At 34.2% G+C, this 20,026-nt stretch overlaps 1 protein-coding gene across 6 annotated transcripts in view; it reads left to right on the plus strand.

Annotated features, from left to right (window-relative positions):
• The window catches only part of Nrg4 (neuregulin 4), a 92,092-nt gene that overhangs the window by 16,818 nt on the left and 55,248 nt on the right, over positions 1–20,026 (plus strand). For 4 of the 6 annotated variants that reach the window (XM_010625947.3, XM_010625939.3, XM_010625976.3 and 1 more), the window contains 2 exons: positions 10,833–10,898; positions 13,230–13,323. In XM_010625947.3, the coding sequence (XP_010624249.1) occupies positions 10,889–10,898; positions 13,230–13,323 (104 nt within the window). In that variant the 5' untranslated portion in view covers positions 10,833–10,888. Of the gene's footprint in view, positions 1–9,750; positions 9,948–10,832; positions 10,899–13,229; positions 13,324–20,026 lie in introns of those variants that run through there. The other 2 variants (XM_010625966.3, XM_010625983.3) reach the window with 2 other exon arrangements.

The following is a 20,026-nucleotide window of genomic DNA, read 5'->3' on the forward strand; positions in this document are numbered from 1 at the left end:
GTTTTCCCCATCAAGCAGTTTTCTCATTTTCTAGAGGTACCAGCTGAGTGTGCTACAATTTGATATTGTGACCCAGAGTTAGCATATAAAGGGTCCAGCCTCACAAAACCTTCCCTCATTTCAGATGCCAATTGAGTCAGGTGTCCCGCACTTCCAGTGGGGTATTTCTGTGATCTGTTTTGATGATGTTTCAGATTTTGCTAGAATGGCTCACAGAACTGAGGAAAACAGTTTACTTATGATTACTGGTTTATTATAAAAAGATAAGACTCAGAAACAGTCAAAGATATACATGGGGTAAGATACCAGCACCTCCAAATGTTCACCAACTCAGAAGCTATGAACCCTGTTTAGGATTTTTTGGAGGTCCCATTATACAAACATTTGATTAAAGTAATGACTGTTGGTGAATTCAATCTCCAGTCCTTCTTTCCTCCCTGAAAGTTTGGAAATGGTGCTGGAAGTTCCAGCTCTCTCATCACATTGTTGGTCCCGTTCCCATTCTGAAGCTATCTAGAAGCCACCACCCACCATTCATCTCATTGGCATCTAAAAAGATGCTCCAGTAACTCCAGAGAGTCCAAGGGACAAAAAAGCTTTTGTGTTAGGAACCAAGGACAAAGACTAAATATTATGACAAAAGATGCTCTTGTCACTTGGAAAATTACAAGAGTTTTAGAGACTGTGTTTGGGAACCATAAGCAAAGACCAAATTTATATTTCTCATATGTCACAAGTGCCCATCACTTTAAGATCCAGAACATTTTCATAACCCAGAAAGTTCTTTTCCAGTCCATCCTCTACTCCAAGAGGGAACTGCTGTTCTGTTGTCCTTAATTTTGCTTGTTCTTGAATGTCAGATAACTTGAAACACTCAGTTTGTGCAATTTTGTGTATGATTTCTTTAGCTCTGCATTGTGTTTTAAAGATTGACCCATGCTATTATTTTTACTGGTTTTTAAAATTGCTGAAAAAAATTTGCCGAATAGTACCCATGATACAACTCTGCCAGTTTGTATGTGGATGGTCCTGGTGATGTCCCTGATGGATGTCTATACTCCCAGTGATGTATCACTGCAGTTTCCAGTTTGTGACTATTATAAAAACTATGGTGAATGTTCTTGGACAAGTATTTTTGTGGACATGGGCTTTAATTCTCGTGGATGTACCTATAGGTGAATTAGTGTAGGTGAATATTTAAAATCATTAGAAGTTGCTTGTATCACTTAACACTCTGACTAGTACTATAAGAGATATTATTCTGCCTTCTTACTTGATGCTGGTCTTTTTCATTTTGGCTCTTCTGGAGATGTGTAAGGTATCTCATCATGGTTGTACTTTGAATTACTCTGGTAACTAATGACATCGTTTATCTTTTTATATGCTTATTGGCTTTTTGTATATTTCTTATAAAACTTCAAAATGTATGGCCCTTTTAAAAGTTGAATTGGGGCCAGGGATTTAGTTCAGTGGTTCAGTGGCCTGCCTTGCAAGCGCAAGGACCCGAGTTCAATCCCCGGTACCAAAAAAATAAATAAATAAATAAAAGTTGAAATGTCTTCATTATTGACTTATAACAAATCTTTGTCTATTTTCTATGTAAGTCCTTGTCAGATATATATATATATATACACACACTATAAATATTTTCTCTTCATTCTGTAATTACCCTTTTCTCTTTTGAATTTCATCCTTGAGGAGAAAATTTTAATTTGCATGATGTCCAAATTAACATTTTTCTTTAATAGTTAATATTGTTTGTATCCTAAGTCTATCCAAAATTGTGAGCATGTTCATTTTTTTGTTAAATTTTTTCCTCATTGAGTTTATTGGTACATTTTAGGTATACAGCACAGTCACATTCATTATTGGGATCTTGTACCTTTACATGACAGGTCTTGGTTCTCATTTTTTCCCCTTGTCCCTGCCCTCCCTTCACCCCCTCCTCCCCTCCCCATTTACAAACATTTTATTTCCATTTTTTCATTTACTCCTATTTTTTTTCTTTCCCTTTTTACCTTTCCCCTACCCTTCCCACTTTCCCTACACCTTTAGCCCTTTGCATTCTTTTGAAAGCTTTATAGATTTAGCTTTCACATTTAGGTCTGTGATCCATCATTAACTAATTTTTATATAAGATGTGAGGTTTCAGGTTAAGGCTAAATATAGGTCTGTAATTGGCATAGACTCACTTCTGTCAGAGAAGTCATAAGGCACTCCCAGTTGCAGGAGGGAGACAGATGCATGGTACACATATTGATCCAGGAGGAGCACAGGCAGGTGGACACACAAGAAATTGATGGGGCCACCTCTGGAGACAAGCTGCTGTGCTCATATCTTCAAGTAGAATTTATTTTTGTACATTGACCTTGTATCCTATGGTCTTACTCAGTTCACTTATTCAGTAGTTTATAGATTCTTTCAAACATTCTGTACATAGTCATTTTGTCTGTGAACGATTACAGCTTTACCACTTCTTTTGTAGTTTTTGTTTTATTTATTTCTGTTGTCCTAATATTCTAGTTAAGACCTCCAATGTATTGGTGAATAAAAGTAATCAAATTAAACCTTGTTTTTAACCCTTAAGGAGGAAACTTTCAATATTTCAGCTTTAAATGTGATATTATTTGAGGGTTTGGGGTAGATAGTGAAGTAATTTCTTTGATTTTTCTTATCACATATTTTCTCAACTTTTTCTTTGCTTTTGGTACCAGGGATGGAACTCAGGTTCTTGCACTTGCAAGGCAGGTGGCAGAACCACTGAGCTAAATCCCCAGCCCTTTTCTTGACTTTTTAAGTATCATTATCTTTACCTTGCATTTCCTGAAGAATATTTCTATAGAATTCTAAGACAGAGGGATTTTTTCATTCTTTCAGCAATTGAAAGATATTATTTTGAGTTGGGTATTTAGCTTATTGATTAAGATGTTTCCCCAATACATGCATTTGAGGCTGTAATTTTCCCAGTAAATGTTGCTGGAGTTTCATTTACATCTTTTAACATATATTCCCATAATTGGGTTAAATTTTTCTAGTATCTATTATTTCAAGTTTGTTTGTCATGTAGTTCAAACCTCATTCTTGGGGGTTTTTGTAGACTTATTCCCTCTGCTAAGAAAAATGTAACTAACACCCACTATGAGAAAGAATTTGAATTTAAATATGTCACATTTGCTGTCCATTCCTTGCCTTATCTGCTTTATATTTATTTTCTTTCTTTTTACCCTCTTTTGGAATTCTTTAATTATTCAGTTTCCCCCACTCTGTTAGTTTTGACTTATACAACACTATTTCTATTTTACTGTTAGTTACCCTAGAAAGTACAGTGTGTGTTCTTTTTAAATATAGTTTTAAAATTACATATGTAAGTATGCAGCATGATGCTATGGGGTACATGTAAATACTAAAAAGATCACCTATAATTAAGCAAATTAACAACTCCATTGTCTTACAGTTACACATTTTTAAAATTTGTGACAAGAGTAGATAAAATGTACACATTTAGCATGATCTCCATATGCTGCATAATTTTATTACCTAATATTTTATACTAACTGGATTTCTAGACTTAATGTATTAGTCATGTTTCAGTCATTGGGACAAAATATCTGATATACATAACTTGAAAAAGAGTTTATAGGCTCATGGTTTCAGATCATGATCAGCACGCTCCAAGGCAGAAACAGTATGGCAAAAGGGTGTGGTATCTGAAATGTCATCACTAAGCCCAGAGTCATCTAGATTTGCTTCTGTGCTGTTTTCTAGATTTTCCATAGTTTTGCACTTTGCTTTATTTGTATGACGGGTTTTTATGAAAGATGTAGTACTGCCACACCTTGGTTATTTCATTCCAGAAGCTTCTTTATATAAAGTGACAGCAAGAGAAGGAAATGAAAGCATAAATATTTTGTAGAATAGATAGATCTTTATCTCTAAACACTTATTAGAGGGTCGGGGATTTAGCTCAGTGGTGCCGCCACCTGCCTTGTAAGTGCAAGGTCCCGAGTTTGATCCCCATACCAAAATAAATAAAAACACTTATTAGACTCACTACTCTCTGTTTTGGAGACTAGGGTTATCTCAGTATCTTAAATGAGAAAAGATGTAATTATAACTGAAAATGATGTTTTCAAAAGGACTTTATATCTCTTTACAGCTTTAGGAAATAATCCCCTGGTTGCTCTGTCCTCCAGGGGGGCTGAACACATTGTCCTCACATAGTAAAGCTTCTTGTACTGAGGGGCTTGTTCCATTTCATACAGAAGGAGCCCTTATGACCTAATCACCTTCTGAAAGTACACTGGAGATAGTTTCCACAGGAATTTTGCAGGGGCACAAGGATTCAAACCATACAAGTTTGGATGACATATTCCCATGTTTTTAAGTGTTTTTTAAAAATAACTTTAAAAGTGTTAAAAAAATTCTTAGATTAAGGGTCATAAAGAAACAATACAGCCTGTGAGCTCTAATTTGCCTACACCCTGATCTGAAAGAAAGTCCTTCTCATCTTGTCCTCTAACAGCACTGCGAGGGCTAGCTGGCCATGTACCAGCTATTCCTGAAAAAAACCTGGCAGTCAGACTTTTGCCCAGGTTCACAGAGTACCTCATCCTCCTTCCCAGTGAAAGTGTGAGGTCCTCTGAGAAGCAGATGTACACAGTAGAGGCCTCCATACCACTCACCTAGTCAGCCCAGGATAATCAACCAGGAACAATGAGCAGACAGCCAAGGCTTGGCAGGTATTTGAGGGGAAAGGAATTTTATTAGAATATACCAAAATAAGAAACACTGATCCTGGGAATAATGTAATACAGGGAACCAAGCCTCTTTAATGATATTTTCTAATTTTATCTAATTTGAGATGTTGTTGCATCTTTTAAGACGAGCTGTGGGAAATGAATAAGTGAATAAAGAGCTTTTATAGATTAAAAATACCACTAACTTTGGAAAAAGTCAATAGCAGTGATACAAAGTACAGTTGAAAATGCTCCCAGAACATTGATTTTAAAAATAGAAGGAAATATGACAAAATATACATGCAAAGGAGACAAAGCAAGATTATCCAACATAAATTACAGGAGTTTATAATGGAGGGAAAAATTACCAGAACAAATAATGGATAAATCTTCTAAGACTTAAGGAACATTAGTGTTTAGAAAGGGAGGGTTCAAATGGTTGTCAAGTGTTAAAAAGGTTTTTTTAGAATAACACTAACATTCTCAGAAAATTTTAGAATCTAACGAAAATAGATCTTAAATATTTTACAGGAAATGGGTAAACTGCTTCCCTACAAACTTTTAATGGTTGCACTAGCATCAGACTTCTCATTTTTGTCTCTAGATATAAAAGAAAGCAGTGCAGTATTCAAATTATGGGGTATTTTAAATGTAAATTAATATGGCCAACCACCAAACACTATCATTCAGATGTGAAGGTAATGGTTACACTAACATCAGACTTCTCATTTTTGTCTTTAGATATGAAAGAAAGCAGTGCAATATTAAAATTATGGGGTATTTTAAAATGTAAATTAATACAACCAACTACCAAACGCTATCATTCAGAAATGAAGACAGAAAAACGATGTCTTTAGTCATCCAGGAACTAAAATGTCTACCACATCTTGTTTTAGTGAGCTAGCAAATGATGGACTCAGCAACATGAGAGAGTAAATCAAACAGAAGATATGGGATCTAGGAAACTAGAGCAAATCCATATCATCAAAGGGAAGTTTTGGAATGACAGCTATATTTAGTGCAGTTTTAAAGGACATTCAATCCAGATTTGAGTAGGAGGTAGGGGAGAACTATAGAAGGGATAGCTCAGGAAATACATAATATAATTAAGGAACTGTACTTATGATGCTATGATAAAGCATATTATTCTTTGCCTACCCAAGCTCTAAAAAGAAAGGCAATACAAGAAAAAGCTGTGCAAGAAGAATGTGGTATGAATAAGATGAAATTTAAAATATGGCATGATTTTAATCATCATTCAGAACTTAAGAAAAGAGAATTTATCCTGTCAAGAAGAGTGTCTTGTATGTGAACCAAGTATTAAGACATTGAAGTAAAAGAAGGATATATTATTTTTGCATGGTTTATGAATCTGTCATGGATAATAATTACATAGTGATAATAAAGGTACTTTTTATTATTTTTCAACTTTTTTATTGTTCCCCCACCCCCCATTTTTCAACTTTTAGAGTAAACTTACTAACATGTATGAAGATTTCATTAGGGTTATATACTAGAATTCATACATTAAAAATCATGACTAAGAGTCAAGATACAGCCAACAAAGAATGTGCAAGGAGGAGAGAAAAGGTGGAAGGAAAGCTAGTGGTGCAATTATTTTTTCCCATGATCAGGAGTTAGTCCATGAACTAACCCAAGTTCATTAAGACATTGAGGTACAGCCAGTCCTTCACACCTCTGGGTGCCGCACCAGGTGGAATCAGCCAACCATTGATGGAAAATATATTTGTTTAAGTTGCACATGTTCTGAACATGTACAGAGTTTTTCTATTGTCATTATTCCCTACATAACACAGCGTTGAAACTCTTACATAGTGTTTCCATTGTATTAGGTATACAAGTAACCTAGAAATGATTTAAAATATACAAGAAGGTTTGTATACATAAGCATAATTTATATAAGGGACTTGAGCACTCATGGAGTTTTGTATTTGCAGGGAGTCATGTAACAACCCTAGAAGATATGGAAGGGCTGCAGTATATTTGAAATTATAAATGTAAGCAAGAGGAAAAGAAAAAATATGAGAATAAAGAGTTTGTTAATGGGGAGGGAAAGAGGGGGTGAAGGGAGGGCAGGGACAAGGGGAAAAAATGAGAACCAAGACCTCTCATGTGAAGGTACAGGATCCCAGTAATGAATGTAACTGTATTGTAGACCTAAATCGTATCAGTAAACTCAATAAAAAGAGAAAAAAATATATAGGCAAGAGGAAAAATGAAGATAGTGTAACATCAAATAATGAAAAAGGTTAAAGAGAAAATTGTGGAGATAGTTAAAGCCTTATTTTTTATGACTGGGGCTTGGATTTTGTCTGGAATTTAAGTCTAGAAATAGAGACTAGAAACATTTTGAATTACAGAGGTAACCATCAGAAAACTAAAACCAGAAATAAGCCTCTGGGGAGAGGGTCTTTAGGGTTCCTCTTGTTCTTTTATGTCCTTCTTCAATCACCAGTACTTAAATGTTGGTATCCTCCAGAAATCAGCCCTTGGCCTCTGTCTCTCATAACACATGCATAGTGATTGGCTTGCACAACTATCTGTGAACTTTTGAGTCTTGCTGTCTTACCTCTAACCTGATTATTTTCCTGAATACAAGACCTGCATTTCCAAACATCTATTTCTGCAAGTCCCAGAAGCACTTAAAACTTAACATGTTCACAATGGAAATCATGATCTTAACTCATGAAATCTGTTTATATATTCCTTTGAATTTAGGCTTCAATTTCAATTATATTGAAATATAGTATACATATCATAAAAATCACTTGTATTAGGTGTATAATTCTTTGATATTTAGTAAATTTGCAGAATTATTTGAGAATTTCCCCAATCCAATTTTAGAACAAACTCAACCATTCTTAAAAGATCCCCCATGTTGATTTGCAGTTGCTTTCAATGCCCAGCCCAGTCCCGAGCAGCCATTAATCTTTTACTCTTTATAGATTTACCTTTTCTAGATATTTCACATAAATGTAATCATATATGATTTTGTGTGACTGGGTTCTTCCACTTAATATGTTTTTGAAGTTCATGTTTTAACATGTTCTAATACTTAATTCTGTGTTATTGCCAAATAGTACTCCATTGTATGGCCATACCAAATTTTGTTTACCCATTCATCAGTTGATAGACTTTTGAATTGTTTCCAGTTTGGAACCATTACGAATAAAGCCATTCTAACATTTGCATACAGGTCTTTGTGTGGACTTCTATTTTCATTTCTTTGGATACATTTGTATGATAAATTTAAGCAACTATCAAACTGCTTCCCATTTTATAGTCCCACCAGCAATACATGAGAGTTTTAGTTTCTCCTTGTCCATTCTAGAACTTCTTATTGTCCATCATCTCGACTATAGCTATTCTAGTGGATATAAAGTGTTATATCATTGTGGTTTTAATGTGCATTTCCCTAATATCTATTCCTTTACTTATTTAATTTCAGCAATACTTGAAAGTAATCCTTGATTTTCTTTCTTACTGTACTCACCTATTTTGTGGGTGTACCTCCTAGGTCTATCTTAATTATCCCTCTCATCCTAATTTTAATTGCTTTGGTTTTCATTATTTTTGATTGTTGAAATAGCCTCTAAACTGCTTTCTATGATAACATTTCCTCTGATTGATTTTCTAAAATGCCATGAAATGAATTTTGTAAAGTGCATTTTGTAATAACTTGTTTTCATGTCTGTCATTCCCCAGTCCAGCAAGGGATTGTTATTTGTTTAAGGGTAGTAGGCTACTTAGTACATGTTTTTTGATAGGGGAATGAAGAAATTATTCATAAATACCAGGGCTTTCATTTTCAGTGAAATGTTACCTTAAAAATCTTTACATTTTTTACTGTAGAATTACTGTACATGACTCTAAAGTTTATTTTAATTGTGCAAAAAGTACTTAATATAAAATAGCCAAGATATGTCTCTTAATAAATACATCTTGAATGTCATAATGTTGGATGCTTTCTCATAGGATTTAGTAGTCACTTCTGTATTAGGAGACAGCACAGCCATTCCATGGTGCAAATTAAGGGCACAGTACTGACTTTTCATAAAAGTCAAACACTGTAAGCTAAAATAACTTATGTGACCGTGTGTACATGTATCATTCTCCCCCCCGCCCTTGGTGCTAGGGATCGAACTCAGGACCTTGTATTTTTGAGGCAGGCGGTGGCACCACTGAGCTAAATCCCTGGCCCCTCATGTATCATTCTTATGGTTGTATAAAATTGCCTTTGTGGGAGATAATATATGATGCTAAAAATTGTTTTTAGATATGTAATTGTATAATTTTTAATATTTTAAAAGAACAAATATATTTATTTCTGTGTTTTATATCAGCTAAGTAATGTTAAAATTGTAGTTTTAGAAAGGATAATCAATCTAAATGCTTATCATACTTTAGATAATTATATGATGAAGGACCCTAGGCTTAATTTAAACAAAATTAGAGGTTTAGTCAATATTTAAAAATATTATTTCTAAAACTTAACTTTCTTATGCATGTAAAATAGCTTTGCCATAGTTTTCAGTAAGTTCTCATCAGTATTAGTCAATAATTATTAGTTCAATAATTATATCATTTCAAATTGGATATGGTATTATAAAGCTCTCAGAACTATTATCTTCTTTCAATTTTATAAGGTCTTCAAGTCATTATATATAAATTGTATATAGTTTATAAGGAAATTAATTTTTAAAAATCTCATGAGACACTTGTCCATTAGCTTCATATTGAAATTCCTTTTATTCCCAAACTTACATAACACTCCTAAATTATCCAGACATGAAATGATAAGTAGAGTCTAAAGAGTGGTTTATTTCATAACTCTGAAACTTGGACAGTGATTTGAGAGTGCAACTTAGCACACAGCTCCTTTTCTAAGTAGCATTCTGCTCTGTTTGCAACTCTGAACTGGTAGACTGAAGGGGTGGTTCCCGCAGGTGCCTGACCTCTGTGCACAACCTGGTCCGCCTCACTCTTGCCCAAACTGCTGTCCTATCAGTCAGATTTTTGACGTGTTACAGAACGCAAGTCACAGCTGCTGCAGTCTGCAGTATTCAAAAACGTAAAATACTGCATGTCTAACACATTCAGTTTTTATGTGAATGAAAGTTTTATTAAGGTAAGCCCTGCTTGTTTGGAAAAAAGAAGCTCAGAAACAGGCAGTGATTATTTCAGATTTATGTAAGTGTATGTTTTCTTTTCCCTCCCTCCCCCACCTTCCCTGTAAGAGAAACAGTGGTTGGCTTTGGGAGAAGACCTTGGTATTACACCTGTGTTAGTAATAACTCATAGATTAAGATTTCTGTTACAATCTTAAGTCAGGAGTACATTGCTTTTATAAAATAGAATTGAGAGCTTGTAACGATAATGTAAGTACAAAATGCTTCATCTCTTCAAATATATTTTAATTCCTTCGTTTCTGTTATAACTAGAAAATTTCACATACAGGCATGTCTCATTGGCTACTTTGCTTTGCCAGATACCAGATATTTTTTTTAAAGAATGGCATGTGTGTAGATTGATATACACATTATGTGCAGTTTATGGTAAATTTAGAAATGCTTTTATGAAATTTTTTAAAGGCTCTATATAAATGCAAACATTTTAAATGCTGTTAGCAATATTTCACTATTTTCAAGGTATTGAAAAAGTGGCAGTTACTCTTCTTAAAAGTCAGATTATTAGTAGCCTTTATGAAAGCAAAAAAGTCAATGCAGGTCAGTTTCATTTGCTGCCTCATATGTAATCTCATAGTACACTACTATATGTAAAATATTTGTTAAAAGCAAAATTTATCAAGTTTTTTGGCAGATAATTTTAAGGTTGAAGTATATTACACAGTGATTTATACTCAGCACATTTATATTTTTAATGTTTATTGTTTAGTTGTATCTATTCAGATCTTATTGATATATAATGACTAAAAAAGTAGATATTCTACTTAATTTTGTTACATATAATCTTGCTTTCAACATTTGAGAGTATCTCTGTTAGAATATTTGACATCTTGTAATGCCCTTGAGAGAAAATAATTTTTCCTAAATTATTAATTTTAAATTATTTTAGGTGCTGTTTTTCAACCCTAATCTTTTCACCAAGAATGAAACTATTTAAAAATTAAGATGCCAACAGGTAATTTCTTGTAAGTTCATACTTCTATCAATGTGTGTCATTTAGAACAATAGCTGTGTATTAACACAAGGCTTTAGTGTTACAAAAATCATTCCAAACATGAAATATTTTGGTTTTGAACTTTTTTTACAATAAAACTTTCATTTTAGATTTACATGTTTTAATGGTTTTTACAAACTGACAGATTTTACCTTACTCTCTAATACCAATTTTTTAAAGAATAAATGAAATCAGTAAAAATAAAAATAGGTTCAGAGACAGTAATTCAGGTTAGATGAATGTTTTCTTTATTGATAAAATATTAAGTATTGAGATAGATATGTTGTTATAATCTGGTAAAAAACAAAGACATTAATTTTGGCTGTGAAAAGGATACTTTCCTCAGTAAGAAATCATATGTAATGACTTTCATTACATTCTGATGTGATATGTTAATTGACATTTTGTTAGCCCCATTACTCCTGAAAAATTGGATGATATTATTAAAAGTTGTTGGATTATAAGAAAGCCTGACATTATGATAGAGAGGAAAAAATACTTAGTCTTCGCTGGTTTATTTTCTTTTTTTAATATTTAAATTCTCTGTAGTTCTATTTTCCTCTGTACATTTATAACTTTTATAATAGGATGCAGAAACAAGTTTTTCTTAATTCAAAGTAAAAATATTTTTAAATGTGAAGCTGAGATTGTGGAGACATTTGTCTCATAGCAATTATATCTTAACAGGTACTGATTTCTTAGTGGAAAAAATATTAGAAAAGTTTTTTATTGGTACATTTTAGGTATACAGTACATTCATCATTGGGATCTTGTATCTCTACATGACAGGTCCTGGTTCTCATTTTTTCCCCATACCCCTGTCCTCCCTTCACCCCCCTCCCTTCCCTATTTATAAAAACTTTATTTTCATTTTCTCATATTTTTTTCTTTTCCCTTATTTCCTTTCCCCTAGAAAAGTTTTTTTAAAATTAGAACATTATTTTTTTAAATGCCAAGCTGGATAGCAGATGGAAGTATTGCTATTTTCTTCTTCACATTAGATGATTCTAGGTCATTTCTTAGAAACAATTAGGAACTAACAATGTTCAATTTAAAAGCAATATAATACTCTCTAAGGCCAAAAGATAAAATCTTCTGATTATAGATAGTAGTAAACGATTGATAAATTTGAATATATTTTCTTGTAATTATTCTGTACAGTGGTTTTGATGTCCAAGAGTGAAAAGAAAGGGACTTTTTTTCTTTTTCTTTTTAAAGATTAAGGGGTACAGTCCTAAAACTCAGGAGTCTGAAACAAGAGGATCTCTGTGGGATAAAGGATACATGAAGAGTTCACGATTAGCTTGAACTGCAGAGCAAGACCCTGTATCAAAAAAATAAATAAGTAAAATAAATTTAAAAAAATAAAGCGTATGGGCTGAAGTGAGGAAGGAAGGAAGGAGGAAGGAAGGAAAGTAGGAAGGAAGGAAGAAGGTACCAAGGGAGAAAGGGGAGACAGAGATGAAGATAGATAAAGGGAAGACCAGAGATAAGGAAGAAAAGGTGGAGAAAGAAGAGGGAAAGAAAGGACACAAAAGATAAATGGAGGTCTATTTTCTTAATATTTTGAAAGTTTTAGCTATATATTAAGCAACAGCTTAGGTTTTTTTGTTTTATTTGATAAATTTAGATAATCATATGATTACTAGCTCTTCCTAAAATCCCCTTGCAAAACAAAGCCTTATGAGCTTAAATTATCTTTGGTTTTTGACACTAGTTGTCAAGTATAGAGGTATTTCGAGATTTTTTTTTTTTTTTTGGTACTGGGGATCAAACTCGGGACCTTGTACTTGCAAGTCAGGTGCCAGAACCACTGAGCTAAGTCCCTGACATTTAGAGGTAATTTTGAAAATCAAAATTCAATGTGAATTTTCCCCCTTATATATTTAGATTTAAATATATTTGAGAACTAAAAGGAAAAAAGTAAAAATCTAAATAGTCTTAAGAAGACAGGAAAACTTCAAATAATGCTGCAGAATCACTGTAGTAAATGAGAAAGGCCCTGTTCTAAGACCCTGATAACTGCCTTTATTCCTAACTAATGTAGAGATTTCTTAGTTCTGTTATATTCACCTAAATCCATTTAAATTAATGGCCATGTCCTTAGGATGGATTAAGTTTTCTCTCAAAAGGACAGACATCCTTGCTTATAAAATAAGGAATAAATTTTCATTTTGAGAAAATTTTTTATTGTAACTTTTAGAATTGCTATTTTATTCTAAGAATTGTTTCTGGTTGCACTAGAAGACTTTTAATGTGCCTTTCTCTGTCCCATATGCATATGTGTTTTAGATCACGAGGAGCCCTGTGGTCCCAGTCACAGGTCATTTTGCCTGAATGGGGGGATTTGTTATGTGATACCTACTATTCCCAGCCCATTTTGTAGGTGAGTGAAATGGACTGGGGGGAGAGGGTATTTTTATTTTGATTTTTTTATCATTTACTAACTTCTTTGAGAAGTGATTAGAAGGAAACAAAAGGTATAAAATGAAAAAAGTTTGGGAATACTCTTTATGCCCTCTTTACGGAAAAATTGTTTTTAAAACAACAAAACAGTGAGTGGTAAATAAAAAATGTCATTCAAAATGTTTATTTTAAAAATCGGTATTGGTAGTTTCTTGCCTGGACAGAGACAAATAATCCATTTTAGTGAGCTTTTTGACTTTTGGCAATTTAGGAAGACAGTTCTGTTTAATACTGCTGGCAGAAGAGCTGTTGAATTCAGTAATGTAAGAAACTCAATGTGAGTCAATTTAAGTTTAAAATATATAAATACAGGCTGAGTTGGTACCAAAGAAAATATAGTTAAGTTTTCTATTGTTAGTAACAAATTTAAAAAAAGCCTCAGCTCTTATTATTGTTTTCAAATAATGTGATTCATTTTGGGAGCATAGTTAGAGCAAGAAATTGACGAAAGCTTTCAAAGTAGTACTTGTACAGCTGGCTTCTTGTAGTTTAGTTAAGATGTGAGGGCATATAATAAATTTCTTCTAGTATGAATAAGCAACATACTAGCAGAGAGGCTCATGGGCTTTGTGGAGCTGCTGTCTAATCACCTCAAGATACTTTGCAACATGTGTGATTTACAGTACTCATTTGTTCTGTGACTGAAATGAGAAGTGTAGAATCTACATTTAAAATTTAAGATTTTGGGCTGAGGAATTTAGCTCAGTGGATCCACTGCCTGCCTTACAAGCACAAGGACCTGAGTTCAATCCCTGGTACCCCCCGCCAAAAAAAGATTAAGATTTTGTTAGATGAAAGGATAGAACAGTAAAACTTATGGGAAAGATTAAAGATGTTGGAATTTGGTTTGGAGCAGAGGAGACTGGTAAGTAAGTTCACACTTAGCTCAAAAAGTTTTTAGGGATTTTCATGTAGGGAATAGTACCTGGTAAAAGGAAAGGAATAAAGTAACAAACTAACAATTACTCAACACCCACCATGTGCCTCAACAGTACATTTTTCTTAAAATCTAATTGCTGAGATGTAAATTATGTTGATAAACTATATTCACTTAAAGTGCACAATTGATGAATTTTGGTAAATGTTTACACTGTATCTGTGAGACCACCACAATGTCAAAACATTTCCATTCCCTTCCTGCACCCCACCCCAAATTCTGGGCTGCACTTGTTCATTTATGCTTCTACATTCATTCTTACAAAAACCTTAGAGAAAGGAGGCAGGGGGACCTTAAATAGAAAAGTAACGAAAGAAATTAAGTGACATGGCAAAGGTCACACAGAAAGAGAGGACCTTAGATAAAACTCCCATTTGCTTAACCTTATGTTCATTCTGAATTCTCTCAAAGTCGATAAGGCATATGACATTTATAAAATGAAATTTAAATATGTATTAGCAGATATAAACTTAACAATTAAAAGATACTAATGGTTTGTGTCTTACTTCGCTGGTGGCTAGCAGGGTAAATACTGTCCTTTCTTCATTGAGTTGCCTTTGCACCTTTGTCAAAAATCAACCGACTATTTGTGAGCTTGTTTCTGGACCACTCCAGCTGTTGATCAGTGTTTCTGTCTTTTTACCAGTCCAGGTAGTGTTGATGATTATGAGTTTATGATAAGTGAAATTGAGTCCTTAATTTTATTCTTCCTTCTCACTGGTCTTTACCTTTCTTTTCTAATAGATACTATTTATTGTTTAAAAGGTTTCAAGCACATTTTAACTTAATCCTACAAATTTTATACTTTGCTTTCCAGTTCTAAGTTTAAAATTTTTTCCATTATAGTTTTTTCTTTAACCTGTGGGTTATTATTACCTTTTTATATCTAATTACACTGTGGTCCATGAACTTGGTCCATCAAACTTTTTACCCTGAATAAATTGAAAGAAAGAATTAGGGAGAACTGGGATTTGGTGACTAAGTCAGGCTCTGGGACTTATCCCTATTTCCCTTATCCTCTCTGCCCCTTAGTAGCATTTCTTTGCTAACATAGTGTTCTAGTGTCCCTCTTTCTTCAGTCCCAGTTCTATTTACAATACTGCTGTAGTTATTTTTCTAAAAAGCAGATCAGCTTTTCTTTTCTATTCACAAAATTTCCACAGGATTCTTATGCCCCAGGGTACAACTGAATTTCTTAGCCCGGCATTCAGTGCTCTTCATATTAGTCTGCTCTGTTTGTCATACTTTCCAGTAACAACTTCTTACATATCTTGAGTTCTAACATCCTGAACTATGTGAAGTTTCTCAAACAGGCTGAATGTGACTTGCTTTAGTAGATGTCAGTCTTCCTGTCTGAAATGCCTGTCTTTCTTTGTCCATGAAGTAATTTAACTTACCCTTCTGGGAAGCTTTCTTTGTCCTAACCAGACAGATGCAAGAGCTCTTTCCTTTGTGCTCCTGTCGTATCACTATGATACTAGCATAGGTAAACTTGCAGACCAGTAATTTGTAAAAGGTTTAAATTTTGACTTACTCCAGTTTGTTTTCTTTTGTTCTATAGCTAAGAAATAAATGCCAAATCTAACAATAAAGTTTTTAACCTAATTTTTTCTGCTAAGAGTTTTCCTCTTACATTTAGGTCTTTGGTCTGTTTTGAGTTAATTTTCATATATGGTATAAAATAAGGTCTTTTGAATATGTCCAGTTTTCCCAGCACCATTTGTTAAAAAACTATCTTTTCCTCTTTGAATGGTTTTGGAGACTTGACCATATGTGGCAGGATTTATTTCTGGGCTCTATATTCTACTCCTCTATATGTTTACCTTTATGCCATTATTACACCGTCTTAATACCAAAATTATATATAAAGTTTTGAAGGGTTTGTTTTGTTTTGTTTTTTTGTTTTTTGTTTTTGTTTTTTTGTACCAGTGATCAAACTCAGGGCCTTGAGCTTGTGAGGCAGGTGCAGTGCCATCGAGCTAAATCCCTGGCCCCTGTTGTATATTAAATTTTGAACTCAGGAAATTAAAGTACTCAAATTTTTTCCTTCTAGAACATTTTGACTATTTGACATTCTTTGAAATTCCATATGAATTTTGGAGTGGGTTTTTCTATTTATTTAAAAAAAGTGTCTGGGGCCAGGGATTTAGCTCAGTGATTCTGCCATCTGCCTTGCAAGCGCATATGACCCGAGTTCGATCCCCAGTTAAAAAAAAAAAAAAAGCATCTCTTTGGTTTTATTCATTTTTTTAAAACGAGGTCTCACTGTGTTGCCCAGCTGGTCTTGAATTCATAGGATCAAGCAGTCCTCCCTCTCATCTTCAAGTAGCAGGGGCTACATGCCCATACCACTGTGCCCAGCTTCTATTTGGTTTTGATCTGATTGTGTTGAGTATTTCTAGAGCTATTTTTTATTTATCAGACATCATGCATGAAAACTACAGAGATAATTTAAGACTTTTGATGATACTATCTTCCTTCTGAAACACTAGTACTCATAGATGATATAATCAGTGATTGAGATTATTCTAAGCTAGGATTTGGCTGCTGTATAAATTAATGTATCTGGTATACCATGTTGTCAAAAATGAACTTTGCAATCAGCTTATCTATTTCCAAAGAATCTTGCAAGGATTTTTATTGGAATTGAATGTTTAGGATAAATATGAGAATTGATATCTTAGTAAAGATGTAGACTTCTAATCCCTGAACATGTCATATACCTTGATTAAATTTATTTCTGTAATACCTGTTTTGTCACACTAGTGGCACATTAGTGGGGGTGTTGTATCTTTCATTTGTTTTTAATACTATATATTTAATAGTTTTGTGTTAGCATTTAAAATACCATTTTCCAAATGCTAAGTGCATTTTAGAAATAAATATCATAATGATCTTATGTGTAATGATCTTGCTGAATTCGCTAGTCCAAGAGAAATGGCAATTATATCATCCTTGAGATGACAGCCATACTTCTTTTTATTTACTTACTTATTTTTGGATTTTTGAGACAGGGGTCTCACTATGTAGTTGAGTCTGACTTGGAACTCACTGTGTATCTCAGGCTGTTCTCGAACTCCCAGCAATCCTCCTGCCTCAGCCTCCCGAGTGCTGGGATTACAGGCGTGCACCCATGCCCAGTCAGCCATACTTCTTTTTATCCAGTCTGGAGGGCTTTGTCTTGCTGAGTTACTTTGGCTTTAGCAGAACCTTCAGTATACTGTATTTAATAGAAGTGATGAGAATACTCATTCTACTCTGGTTTCTGACCTCAAGGAAAGAGATCTTAGTATTTCATTATCAAGTATTATTTAAGTTGTAGGTTTTGTTGATATATTTTAATAGATTAAGGAAAATTTCTGTACTCTTTGGAGTGTTTTTAAAATCATGATTGAGTTTTGTTTTTCAATTGCTTTTTTTTCATCTATCAAAATAGTCATTTTAAAATTTGATGAATGCCATAAATTATATCAGTGTTCATTGCTTCCTAAAGATATGTTTAAGGCATATTCCATACCTATATAAGGCATATTTAAAATGTATATAGAGTTTACAGTTTGATTAATTTTGACACTGTACATTCAACCAGACCCTAACAATAAAGATAATGAACATATCTATCTACTACCCTTCAAAGTCTCTTTATACCACTTTGCAATTCACCCCTTATTTTTGTTCTTAAGCATTGATTTGCACTCTATAATCTGTCATTAAGTTTATTGTAAAAAATCATTCTTAATGTTTATTTCCTCATTTAGTAAAAAAACTAAAATTGGTAGAAGAGATTAACTCTTCAGAGGAGTAAAAAAATATAGGAACAGAAGATGTAGGGAACAGCCACTACCTCTAAGCTGAGGGGGAGAATTCAGCAAAGGACAAAGTGGGAGGAGTCCCACCTTGATGTGGCTGTGGTCCCATTGGTGCATGGAGAAGTTCTCGCAGCAGGATTCTCCACAGAAAACATCCATGTGCTACTGCAAGTCTCAGCTGAAAGCTGCTTGCTAGGGCAGGAGCAGGGACTGTGGAATGCTGTTGGGTCTTCCTGGAGGATGTGTATCATAGGTTCTATGGGAGGAACCTTCAGCTGGCTGTGACTCCCTTGGAGTAGGAAAATCAGCCCCTGCTTACAGTGCCTCTTACTCACAAGGCCTGACATGATACAAGCTGGTGGAAGAGAATATGGGCTCAAGCCCAAGTCCCATGAAGCTGGGACAGCAAAGGAAAGAAAGGCAGTAAATCAATAGTGATATAATCCATCCCTGTGGCTGCTCAGCTGTTGAATGTACCTTCTGTATAGGTGAACTTTTGCACTGAGAAATTCACTTTATTCAAATGAAAAGGCATCTAATGCCAGCATTGTTTTTATAGCTGGCAATATTAATTACTCCTAGAATGAGAAACTAGAGTCATTTGTAGGAAAATGGATGCACATTGAGGCCATACTCTTAAGTGAGATAAGTAGGACACAAGTGTGTAAATACCAAATAGTTTCACTGGTGTGAAAAACTAAAAGTATAAATAAATTTCAAATTGTATAATTGATAACATGAAATAGGAAGAAAAGGGCTAAAGGAGGAGGGGAAGTGTGAAGGATAGGGGAAATGAAAGAAGGGAAAAATATGAGAAAAGGAAAAAATGGAAACAAAGTCTTTGTAAATAGGGAAGGGAGGGTAGGGATATGGGGAAAAAATAAGAACCAAGGTATATCATGTAAAGGTACAAGATCCTAATGATGAATGTAACTGTACTGTATACCTAAGAAGTACCAATAAATTCAATGGAAAAAAAGGGCAACTGCCAAAAAAAATTACTCCTTAAATTTCATCATAGTCAACTGAACATACTGTTAGATAAAAACTAATTGTAAAGGTTAGCCTCAATAATGGCTAGAAAGAAGAAAGTAGTTATATATACAAATAAATATGTCATCAGCACAGAAAATATATGTTATAGTCCTTTTTGTAATTAATGATCAGGAGACCATAGATGACATCTGTGGCTTTCTTCTACTACTACCCATTCAGTGTTCCTTGTCTTTACCCTTAACCTCAGTAGGTTTCTTACTTGATAGAGTGACCCAAACCAAACTTCCTTTCCCAGGGGAGGGAGTGTGTGATCTGAGTCCTCAATACTGCTGCCTCTTTTTGGTTGCTGCAGTTGATCACTAACCTGTATAAGTGGAGTGTTGAAAGGACCTCATATTTGGAGTGTTAAAAGGGACCCCAGAGAATTCCCTTGGATCTTGGTGTGGTCTTCCTCTCCCTTATATAAGAGTAACCTTCCTTCTTCCTGTCAATTGGGATCTATCAGTCAGACCGACACAGTATCACTTCCTTTTCCTTTTTTTATTCAGTGGTATGACGTACCAAAATGATCAGATGGTAGTGTTTTTTCAGTAATTCATTGTTAAAATCCCAGATGGAATCATTCTCTTCTCGAGCATTAAGGTTGCTGAACTCCATAGACAGAATTTAAAATTATTGGAATGGGAATGATAATCATTCAGGAAGTGGATTATTAGGTGTATAGTGATTGAAACCACTACCAGATCTATCCCTTATATCCCAGACCCATGTATTCTGACTAAGGGGGATATGACACCATATGATGGTCTCTTTGTGTGTCTCTCTCTCCCTCCCTCCCTCCCTCCCTCCCTCCCTTCCTTCCTTCCTTCCTTCCTTCCTTC

Source organism: Fukomys damarensis, unplaced genomic scaffold (assembly GCF_012274545.1).
Source record: "Fukomys damarensis isolate Sample0158 unplaced genomic scaffold, DMR_v1.0_HiC HiC_scaffold_25, whole genome shotgun sequence".
Taxonomy (NCBI): Eukaryota; Metazoa; Chordata; class Mammalia; order Rodentia; family Bathyergidae; genus Fukomys; species Fukomys damarensis.